At 37.6% G+C, this 12,107-nt stretch overlaps 2 protein-coding genes across 2 annotated transcripts; one reads left to right on the plus strand and one right to left on the minus strand.

The window, feature by feature from the left end:
• Positions 1 to 2,602: 2,602 nt before the first annotated feature.
• LOC121523110 (glucose-6-phosphatase 2-like) lies at positions 2,603 to 4,027 on the minus strand. The gene is made up of 5 exons (XM_041807883.1): positions 3,810 to 4,027; positions 3,619 to 3,728; positions 3,445 to 3,523; positions 3,204 to 3,349; positions 2,603 to 3,114 (listed from the first exon to the last, which is right to left on the minus strand). The coding sequence occupies exons 1-5, from the start codon at positions 4,025 to 4,027 to the stop codon at positions 2,603 to 2,605; spliced, it is 1,065 nt and encodes a 354-aa protein (XP_041663817.1).
• A 799-nt stretch (positions 4,028 to 4,826) lies between these two features.
• Positions 4,827 to 12,019, plus strand: spc25 (SPC25 component of NDC80 kinetochore complex). Its single transcript, XM_041807884.1, has 8 exons — positions 4,827 to 4,941; positions 7,499 to 7,670; positions 7,907 to 7,972; positions 8,193 to 8,339; positions 8,450 to 8,575; positions 8,943 to 9,041; positions 11,313 to 11,447; positions 11,843 to 12,019. Exons 2-7 carry the CDS (start codon positions 7,520 to 7,522, stop codon positions 11,435 to 11,437), a joined length of 714 nt encoding a protein of 237 aa, XP_041663818.1. The 5' UTR covers positions 4,827 to 4,941; positions 7,499 to 7,519; the 3' UTR covers positions 11,438 to 11,447; positions 11,843 to 12,019.
• The last annotated feature ends 88 nt before the right edge of the window (positions 12,020 to 12,107 follow it).

The raw sequence follows: 12,107 nt of genomic DNA on the forward strand, positions 1-12,107 counted from the left end.
GATATGGCTTATGAGTCCACAGGTGTACAAAAGGCTGTCAGGGAAAAATCTCCAGCAGTTTTAAAGTCAAGATTGTTATAAGAAGGTGAAAAAGTTGAACTACTGATATTAAAAGGCCCAGCCAGAAATGTAATCCTGGCAGCGTGTCTGTGTAGGACTATGGTTCACTCAGAGGTGAGCAGGAGAGAAGCTGTTGAGTAAATCACAGGAAAAGTGGGCTGAAAAAGAAAAGTCGAGAGTCTGACAATGGAAGAAAGAAAATAAAAACATCAAGTTTTAAATGAGTGTGTGTGCTTCCATTAGCCCAGCAGTGCCCTAACAAGTCTCTGGAGCCCTGCTCCACAAATGTGAGACCAAATTAGCCCAGGGTTAACTCAACTTCAGCTGGGTTGGGATCTGGTGATTGAAAAGTCCTTAGCAAGTATTTTACAGTCCTTTACATACTCATCAACTCAGTGACCTCTCATACCCTATGGACGAATCATTGTCATCCTGAAATCTCCTGGGAAATATTTTTTAAAAATGATAATAATAATAATTACTATTATACCACTAGCACTACTACTACAGTGCTTAACAGATTTATTAGACCACCTGTCATATTTGTCTCAAAGACCATCCAGCATCATGAAGTGCTTTAATGCGGACTCTTTCATTTTCAGTCAGCTCTCCACTTTTTACCATTTTGAACAGGAATGAGGGATTTCAAACTGAATTCACCCAAATTTGAGCCGGCTCACTGGGCTTCTCTGAGAAGTCAGAAATGAATCAAGCATAACATTCAACCACTAAAACTCATTTTCTCTTCAGGAATGACAGTAAATGATTACAATTTGACATATTAATCAAGAAATATTAATGTGCTTTACTATTTTTTCAGTTTTTTGTAAATTTGAAAATTCATGGATAACAATAATGATATTTTAGCATTAAAAATATCATTTGGGTTAAAGAGCTTCTACATATTGTTGTATTAACCATTGCAGAAAAATCAAAAATGATTTTGGTAATTACCAGTGCTGTTAATTTAGGGCAGCTGTGGCAGAAACCTTACTTTGGTTGGGGTGGTCTAATAAATTTGTTAAGCACTGTACTACTCCTACTACTCCTACTCCTCCTCCTACTACTACTACTACTAATAATAATAGAAAATATTTAATGAAAAAAATCCTGAAATATCCATGATTTTTGTTTTCAGAAATTGTCTTCAGAAACTACCAGAAATTTTCAATCATTTTTCATCTAGAACTTTCAAAATATTCTGTTAGAAATAGAGAAAAATTTTCATGAATTTTACCCCAAATTGTATGTTGGAAGGACTCCCACGGGAAATTTCAAGAAACTTTGGCAGTTTCTAGGAAATAACAAGGGGACTTTTTGTTTTTTGTTTGTTTGTTGTTGTTGTTGTTGTTGTTGTTGTTGTTTTTGTCAGGAATTAGGGGTAAAATTTCCCCAAATTTGTCCTGCTTTTTCAAAATCCTCTGATAATTTTTAGGAATTTTCCTCGAATTTTTGGAGACTTTAAATAAATATTTTGGGAAACTCTGGAAGATTTTTCTGGATTTTTGTTAAATCGTGTGTATATACAAAAACTTTTGTGAGATTATTTATGAGTTTTCCTGACACATTTAGAAGATCTGAGTAAATAGTTGGAAACTTGATGGTATAATATGGATATTTTCCTTAACAACAACAAAAAAAATCGTTTGGAGGTATTTACCTGGATAGATTTTTCAAAAATTCAAACGTAAATTTCCTATACCATTTACTTGCTTTTGTCAGAAAACTTTGAAAAACTTTAAGGAAATTGGTATAGGGAACAGGAAATATTCTTGACTATCCCTGGATATTTAAGAATTTAATTTATCTAATTAATCTTTTTTTTATTGATGAATTATCACAAATAATCGATAAAGGATTATAAGTTCTCTGGCATTTAAACTGAAGTATTTGCTGATTATTTACAGTTTTATGAGGATTGCATGGTTCATTCATTCCTTGTGAATTTTTGTTTTTGAAGTCATTTTGAAATCCTTTAACCATAAATTGATTGAATTTTAACTTGTATCAGTCAATGATCTTATTTTATTCTAGAATGACACAGAAATTCAGACATACATTTAAATTAGCATGAATGGGCATGAATAACTTTCCCTTGTAGTCTAAATGTTCCTTAGTGAAGCGTTCTACTTAAATGTTTGAATAACTTACAATTCATTTAACTTAATAATGTTCTGCCTCACTTGTCTTGACCTTAAAATTGCAATATATGAAATGTAACACAACACTGTGAGTGAAAATGAAACTATGAATACAAAGTTGATAAAAAGTGTTTTCAGTTTTATTTACAACATTTATAAATATGGTTTATCATCAATACATAATATCTTTAGTACATTCACACAGCAGTTTACACTGTGCATGTTAAACAAAAGAAACAAAGGAAAGACAATAAACAGGCAGTGTGGACATGGTATTGCAGTTTCAGTGCTTATGTAACTGTGCAAACACTAAATAACAGTCTGGTGGATGATCAGTGTGCGTCTGATCTGCAGTAAGGATATAACTCCTCTGATGAGAGCATTGGAGGCACCTCTACATTCTAAGACAACTTTCTCTCCTCATCTCCAATCAGCAGATGCACACAGTAAGGAATAACAGCAACCACCCCAAGAAGAACTGAAGCACTCTTACAAAATGATAAAATGTAAAACAGAAGCTCAGTGTGAGTGGGCAATTTAATTAAGTCATACAGCTGCAGAGATGTCAGAGTTGCTGTCACACACATAAGTTTAAATCTGATTTTGTAGCTGTTCTTTCCCTTACAGCTCTCACTGAACATCTGAGAGTTCACCGCCAAGCCCAGACCGAACAGGGCCCCCAAGTTTCTCACCAGACCAGCAAAAGGTGAAGTGTCGAGATGGATCCAGTCTGGGTTAGCGCACCACTTCTTGGCTTTAGTGACTGACCACAAGAGATTGATGTCCATTGATTGGAGCAGCAAATGAAAGCCAAGAGCAAAGCAGAAAAGGAAAATGTTGGTCTGGAGGTACGCTTTCAGGCTTGCATTGTAGACCGAAGGGATGTGATTGAACACTTCTGCAACCAGCATACCTACACATTCCAGGAAATAAAAGGTTAACAATCAAAGCCGCTGATGTAAAATAAAGCATGAGAATTTTTTTTATCAAGATAAAACTTACCTGCTAACAGGCCAAAGATAACCTGGTGTGGGAAATGAGTGGCAATAAAAACCCTTGAGATACAAACACTTATCTGAATGAGCCAAAAAATCATCCACAGACAAGACTTCAGAAGACGAAACCTGCAAGTTTGGAAATATTTAGACCTGGCCAGAAATGGAAAACAACTCGTGTGATGCATTCTAAGGACAAAATAAACACTTACCTTTGAAAACTCTGCACTGAAGTGACAGCAGAAGACGGCCTGGTAAAGCTCAGAGCAGATGTGATCATCACATACCAAACACACGATGAGCCCATGGCATGACCAGATGGATTTCCTGTATTCAGAGACATCAAAGATCATGTTTGGTGTTGTAAGATAGAGCTGAAATAGATGCTATAATCTTGAATGTTTGGTATGCATGCTGCTTACCTGGCCCTGTTTCACATGTGATATGAAACTGCTCCAAATGTGGGAATGAATTGTTGTGGTAGAAGTGAGTTTCATGCACCCACCAGTAAGGTCGCTGTCCAAACAGAATCCTGGAGAACAAGAACCAGATTAGAGTCTGTGAAGACACAAAATGCTCAAAAAATTAAAGATTACATTTAGATTATACTTACCATTTCAAAATAAGATTGCACCAATCTCCGATAACAGCCACCCATATCATCTTGATTCCCACATTGTAACTAAGATGAAACCAAAGGGGGAAATAGATGGAGAAAATATTTCGAGGGTCTCCAACAGTAGACATCAAGTTCAAAAATTCGTGGCATTCCCTGTAGTTGTTCTGGAGGTGCTGTATTACCAGCACCCCACTGCTGTATACAAAGTCCATCTGAGGTTTCCGAAGAGCCACAGCAACCTCTTCAGCCTCAGTCAGAGCACCATGAACCACCTCTACACCTAAGATAGCTTTATATCCAAGCCTGGCATTGTAAATCATTCAACGACACCATGGCAACATCTGCAAGCTCTTCAGGTTGAACCCCCCCAAGAGTAAAATAATGTGTTCCCAAGTCATGAGAGCTCAGCATTTTAAGAGATGTTACCAAAACTGTTTGCACGCTAGCTGGGTATCCATTAGATGTTTTACAGACCATTGCTTTTTACAGTTGTTACATATTAGCCATTAGACACACTGAAAGAGACAGTGGCCCACGTAATACCCTGCATCTTTTCAGCCTCATTAATATTCTCATTCTCAGTAAATGTAGCAACTAAATGGGCTTCCCATTATACTGTCACTGAAAAACACAGTCCATCTGGCATCAAAAGTTAGGGATAATAATGTAAAACCACCATCAGAACGTTTCCTTTTTATTTCAAAACAACATATGACTTATACAAGGACATGAAAAGTTTTAAAGACGTATTGTGAACATAAAGTTGACTAGTTTGGAGCAACTTGAACCTCCTTAGATTCACCACAGGGGGGTAGCAGTAAGAGCTTAAGGGCTGCATTGTGCATTCATATAGAATTGAAGGGGCTTTATAAAACCCCTGTAAGCATTTTAATTTTAAGATTAAACAAAATATAGTGCACGGTTCTATTCACCTAGAGAAAACATTTCCCATTCGAATTTTAAAGCAATATTTAGTTTATGTTCCAGCGGAAGAAGAATACTAATGGCGTCATTTCCGGCGTCCAGTCCCCGCCCCGTTCCTGTCTGTAAACCGCGGATATTTGAAAATAACGGCTAGTTTAATACGCCAAACATAAAGAGTTAGCCAACAGCGGCATATTATAACGTAAGTATTCTGTCTGAATTCGGATAGAAAAACGAATTAAAATTATACTTTAAAGTACTCATCTGGTTCTTTCTGATAAGTCGAGAGGCTGAAGTGACGGATACGTTACCGGGGATGTTTCTCAGCTAATGTTGGTGTTAGCCTCTGATGTTGCTAGTTGCTAGTAGATAGTCTTGTATCCACTCTGAGTGTTTTTGTATCGGATAAAATGTTCCTCTTGGAGAAAAAAAAAGCAATTTCATGAGCGTTCTTACAGTACCGGACCACAGCATTGCTCCATGTTTTAGAGAGTACGTGAACATGGTCCGTTAATTCGGAACAAATAACGAACAGATAACATTTCTCCGAGCGTTACACATTAGCCTGGGGAAGTTAGCATCTTGGCTTGTTTGCCTCTCTCCCTGTCATACAGTGGTGTCAGGGGATGTCGGGAAAACTAATAAATCTTCTGCTTGTTGTTTGTGGGGATAACAAAAGTGGAATCACTAGTCTGTATACATTCAGAGATGGCGTTTGAACTGATGTCAAGAAGTTGGAAATGTTGATGGGTCAAGTGTGAGGACTGATATAAACATTACGTTGAAAGTATTATTTATATCTGTGGTGTGCATCCTTATGAGGTCATCTGGTCACTTTTTAGTTTGCAGAAACCGCCGTTTTTTAATATTTGAATGTCTTGATCTTAAAAATAAATCCTGGCCCCTCCTTTCTTACCATAAATAATATCGATCACAATTTCATTTAATTTCTTCCCAAAGTCAACCTAAAAATTTTTATCAGAAGCACTATTTAACACAGTGTCCAAGTATAAAATCAGAAATGCTAAATCAGTTGTTTTGTTGTAAGTTTTGTTTATTTAAAACATCTCTTAAACTCTTTCTTTATTTTGAGTAATTCAGAGAGTCATTGGTACAACGATACAGGCCGTTGGGTAAATATGCTTAACCATGGGGAAGAGTGTGTTATCTTTTACCAGTCCAAACCATTTGTCATGCTGCCTGCAACACAACTCAACATTAAAGTCAGTGTTAACTTGGGCAGCTATTTTTAATTTTAGGCTTAGTTTTAGTCTTTAAATGAAATGCATTTTAGTTTTAGTCATTTTTATCCTTTTCTTTTTAGTCGAGTTTTAGTCAATGAAAACCCAAAAACATTTTAGTCTAGTTTGAGTCCATGAGAAGTCCTCACATTTCAGTCTTTACTTTTAGTCCAAGCATTTATTGTACCTGAATCTTTTACCAAGTCATGTTAGTGTGTCCTCTGCACTCTGCCAAACCTGGGGTCCCTGCTTTCTACGGCTGAGAGGCAGAATAGCTACAGCTGTATTGTTTTTTGACAGATTTACCCGCAGTGGAGAAATATCAGGGATTTCGAAAGTTTGACAAAAACTACATTACATTTCAGTTTAGTTTTAGTCATCTTGAAGTTTAGTTTTTGTCATCACAGATGTATTTTTGTTAGTTTTAGTCTAGTTTTTGTCATGGAAAAAAGGCTGCCAACGAACATTTTTAGTCATAATTTCTTTGACGTAATTCACACTGATTAAAATTTACTCTTATTACAGCTCATATTAACAGTAAATTTTGGGGTGTAGATGGCCAAGTGTAATGGTTCGGACCTCAGGACTATGAATGAATACCCAAAATCAGGTACTGACCCAGCACCAATACATCCAATACCTATTACCTACCTAACCTTGCAAAGCAGATGGATACGCCCGTTTCCTTGTTTTTCACGGGCGAATCCATCTTGTTAAGCTCCCATCTGAACTGTTTGGGCCCGGTTAGAAAGTGACAGGACCAATCAGCGACGAGGGGCAGTACTTTCAGGCACGGGAGAGTCATGACGTAAACAAGCAGCAGCAAGAGCTGGTGCCGTCATGGCGGAAGAGCTTAGCGTGGATGCTGCTAAAGCATAAGTTTTAACAGAACTTGACAACAATTCTTTGTTAAAAGAAGAACAATGAACAGCAGTGAATTGTTTTCTTTTCAAAAATGACAAAAGTTGAGTACTGACATGTCTATAGTCGCCATGTTTTGCGCTATTCCTCGGTAGCTGTGCATGTCCAGCTCGATAGCTGCTATGTGACGTGTTTTGTTGCTCTTATTGGCCCGTAGAGATGTGACAGACAGAACATTCATCCAATCAGACTCCTAGTTTTTTTCAAAACCTCTGCCTTTTCTCAAAGCTTTCCTATTGAAGCTTTCCCAGCAACCTGGGCTCCAGGACCCCCTTAAGGGGGTGCCAGAGATCTTAAGGGGGTGCAAGGCTCTGTCTGCTCTGAGGTTGTTAATATTAGATAAATATGCTGGCAGACTGGGTTCAATTCTGGCCTGTGGCTCCTTCCTCTCATGCTATTCCCAAGTCTCTGTTTCCAAGTCTATCCACAGCGCTCCTCTATAATAAAGGCATAGAAAGGCTCCCAAAAAAAAAAAAAACTTTTAAAGTGCCTCTTTGTGTTTGTTTTCAGTTAAGTCCCATCAAAGCTTTAGAAAATATATATCTTCAAAGTTTGATACAGGATGAAAGTGAATTTTTACTGTTTTTTCTGTTGTAGATTGTCTAACATCCAGTAACCATGATGTCCATCACTGATCCAAGCATGAGTGACAGATTCACCAGTGCAATGGAGGAGATCCACAACAAACAGCTCAAACGATATGGTGAAATAATCGATGCCACCACAGAGCTGTGCCAGTCTCACAGACAGTTTGTCAAGTCTGCACTTGGTATGTTTGACAGTTATGTTCAGAATATCAGTGTTTATCTATCAAATTGCTTTCGAGCATCTATGTCATGCAGTGAAATATGCATGGTTGTCTTGAAAGTAGATTCGAAGCATTTCTAGGGATATTTTGAGTGTAGATATCCGAACTTATCACTGCAGAGCTGGGAACAGGATAAGGCCTATCATTTTTGCAACTATCTAAATTAACATGAATTTATCTTTTTTCCATCTGTGAAGATTCCTGTTCAAAGAAATGCAAGGATGACGAGATACTGTTTGAGACAATACATACATTCAAAAAAGGTGAGTTGATATGCACACCATTTTACCTTTGTCTGCATGTGAAAACGTTCATTTACATCAACTTAATTTTATCCACATTTTCGCTCCATCGCTAAAATAATTTTTCTGATTTGAATGACTGTTTTCTGATTTGCACTACAGTCCCTTGAGCAAAATTGAAATAAGAGTGTAGTTGTTTTTAATAAACACTTCCTTGGATTAATGCAGTATTTTCTCACAGACTTGGAACAAAAAAACGCATCACTGAAGGAGAAATGGCATGCTGTTTCCGAAGTCATGTCTGAAATACAACAGAAGGAGATGCATAAAGACGACCTTATCCAGAAAATAGAGAAACTTAAAGAAGAGCAAGCCAAGAGAAAGGAGTGTAAGTTAATATTCTTAAAGAAGTTACTAGTGATTATGAAAGAACTCTGTGTTTGACTGTAGTATACAGGTGTTTCAGTCATTGACGCTTTTCTTTTATTCTCTTTTCAGTAATCCATTCACAAAACAGAGTAAACAAAGACAGACTGAAGAATCTAGGGAAAGCCAGACTAGTCTTTCAGGAACATTTGGGGCTGGAGGTGCGAACAATCCTTGGCAAATCACAACTGGTTAAAGGTAGGGCATATAATAACATTATCATGTCCTGTGTTAATGAGTCCTGTTTGTTTTGACTTTCACTGTTTTAATACATTTATAGGAACGTATGGGGAGACTATGAGGGTTTTGACTATGTACAGCTTAGGGGTTTTCTGTCTGGATGTTTGTGGGCCCCCAGCTTAATGAGAAAGTATTAGTAAATCCTGACTGGGCCACCATCAGGTCTAGACCCCATGATTGGGTCTAAGAATTTCATCTACATCTGTAACTGTGCTGTCAGTAGAAGTAAACATGCACTCTCGATTTACAAAATGATCTTTGTAGGCTTTGTAGTATATCTATTTTTAAGTATATGCAATCTAATGTATTTATTGTTCTTGTAAAGGTGAAAAGTTGCAGTTTGTTTTCCGGAATATCAACCCATCAGATCAGGACAGCGCCTACGTTGTCACAATGGGAATTAAAGCAGATGGATGTTATCAGAGTAAGTTCTACACACATTCAGTATTGCAACATTCTGTATAATTTTTGAATGTAGGTAACAACCCAACACAATATTATCAAGTCTGTGTATAATATACAGTTCTGTGAAAAGTATTTTCCCCCTTTCTGAGTCCTGATTTCTTTGCATATTTATCACTTAAATGTTTCTGGTTTTCAAACCAATTGTAATATTTCACAAAGACAACCCAAGTAAATACAAAATGTAGTTTCTAAATGATGATTTCATTTATCAAGGGAAAAAAATCCAAACCTACCTGGCCCTTTGTGAAAAAGTAATTACCCCCCTTGTTAATTCATGAGTTAACTGTGATTAACCACGGTTCTTGGAACGCTGAGTTCAATTTCACTTGCCACACCCAGGCCTGATTACCACCAGATTTGTTGAATGAGGAAATCACTTAAATAGAAGCTGTCAGACAATGACAATATAAAGATACAGTATATTAAAGATCAAAAGCTTGGAGATATCTTCATCAAGTCTCAGTTGATCTGGTTTTTAAGTAAAATTCTGACCTTACATATGATTTTATATATATATGTATATAAGTGTCGTGAAATAGTGTTTGCCCCCTCTCTGATTCTTGATTATTTAATTTTTTAAGGGTGGAAAAAATGTGAAAAAGTTATTGCCCCCTCTTGTTAAATCATGACGTAACCGTGATTATCCACAGTTCTTGGAAAGCTGAGTTCAAGTTCACTTGCCACACCCAGGCCTGATTACTGCCAGATTTGTGGAATGAAGAAATCACTTACATAGAAGCTGTCAGACAAAGTGAAGTAGGTTACAAGATCTCAGAAAGAAACGCATCATGCCACGATCCAAAGAAATTCAAGAACGAATGAGAAACAAAGTGATTGAAATCTATCAGTCTAGAAAAGGTTACAAATCCATTTTCAAGGCTTTGGGACTCCAGCGAACCACGGTCAGAGCCATTATCCACACATTGAGAAAACTGGGAACAGTGGTGAACCTTTCCAGGAGTGGTCAGCCAACCAAAATGACTCCAAGAGCGCAATGACGGCTCATCCAGGAGGTCACAAAAGAAGCCAGAACCACATCCAAAGACCTGCAGGCCTCACTGGCCTCAGTTAGGGTCAGAGTTCATGACTCAACCATAAGAAAGACACTGGGCAAAAATGGCATCATGGGAGAGTTCCAAGGCCAAAACCACTGCTGACAAAAAAACACAAAGGCTTGTCTCACATTTGCCAAGAAACATCTTGATGATCCCCAAGACTTTTGGAGAAATATTCTGTGGACTGACAGGACAAAAGTGGAACTTTCTGGAAGGTGTGTGGCTCGTTACACCTGGAGTATAAATAAAACAGCATTTGATAAAAACAACATCATGCCAACAGTTAAACATGGTGGTGGCAGTGGGATGGTCTGGGGCTGCTTTGCTGCTTCAGGACCTGGACCACTTGCTGTGATTGATGGAACAATGAATTCTGCTGTCTACCAGAAAATCCTGAAGGCCAATGTCCGGCCATCAGTTCATGCCCTCAAGCTCAAGTGCTCTTGGGTTATGCAGCAGGACAACGACCTGAAACACACCAGCAACTCCACCTCTGAATGGCTCAAGAAAAACAAATTTAAGGTTTTGGAGTGGCCAAGTCAAATTGAGATGCTGTGGTGTGACCTTAAATGGACAGTTCATGCTGGAAAACCCTCCAATATGGCTGAGTTAAAACAATTCTGCAAAGCGGAGTGGGCCAAAATTTCTCTACAGTGATGAGAAAGACTCATCACCAGTTATCACAAACGCTTGATTGTAGTTTTTGCTGCCAAGGGTGGAACAACCAGTTATTAGGGTCAGGGGGCAATTACTTTATCACACAGGACCAGATTGGTTTGGATTTTTTTCCCCTTAATAAATAAAATTATCATTTAGAAACTGCATTTTGTATTTACTTGGGTTGTCTTTGTGAGATATTAAAATTGGTTTGATGATCTTAAACATTTAAGTGTGATAATAATGCAAAAAAATCAGGAATCAGAAAGAGGGAAAATACTTTTTCACAGCACTTTAGGTCTGACAATGTTATCTTAAGCATTAAGAATACTGTACATTTATAAAGATAAAGTGACGCCATGTTCATGTGTTCATGGCAAAGTTATATTTGTGACAAGTATTAAACAGTTAAATTTCTCTTTTTTGCAACAATATAAAGAGTTAATATGACATGATTTAGTCCGCAACATCTATAATCAAAGGTTCTATAATATAATTCAAGTCTTTATTGTCTGCAGTTGTGTCGAGTGACCCTCCCCTCGAGTGTTTGCCAGTCTTTGAGAGTCGGCTTCAGGAGACCAATAACCTACCTGCATTCCTGGCAAACATCAGGAAGGAGTTTATCGCTCTGGCACGGTGCTGAGAGTGGACAGGTGGGAGGATTAAAAGCAAAACAATGAATGTTTGCTTCTTACTGGACTACTTTTAACTATAAAGCAAGCTGGCGGCCCGAGGGCCACATCAGACCCCCCACATCTTACCATCCGGCCCCCAGAACATTATTAAATTCTGAAATATGCAAAGAAAGAAATAGCTTGATGCATATAAGGCAGCTTTATAAAATTCCCTACAGCTACTATAAAAATGAGATTGTTATAAATTGTCCAGATTGGTTAAATGTTTGAATCATTTTATAGAACACCACCAGTCACCCACCCAAGTTAAACACACATTTTAATTTCATTCTTGATCAAAACAATTGCTTTCTTTCAACCTCAACCCTTTTCCTGCCTGATATCCAAAACTAAAGACCTTTTTTCTCACACAGGTTTTTCTCCAGTCGGGACACACCATATTAGCAGTAATGGAGAACATAACAGCCTCCATGCATTCAGCTAAAATATCTCAATTGCCCCCTTGTGGCTGGCTACAGTATGAGGACTGATTTTACTTTTAGAGGCTGAAAATGGCATACAGTTGACATAAAATAAAATATTTAAAAATATGTTAATGTCTCTTGATTTAAGTTTATTTGAAAGCCTGGTCCCCAAAGCATCCATCAAGAAAAAACCTGGCCCTTGTACAAATGTAGT

This window comes from Cheilinus undulatus, linkage group 15 (genome assembly GCF_018320785.1).
Source record: "Cheilinus undulatus linkage group 15, ASM1832078v1, whole genome shotgun sequence".
Taxonomy (NCBI): domain Eukaryota; kingdom Metazoa; phylum Chordata; class Actinopteri; order Labriformes; family Labridae; genus Cheilinus; species Cheilinus undulatus.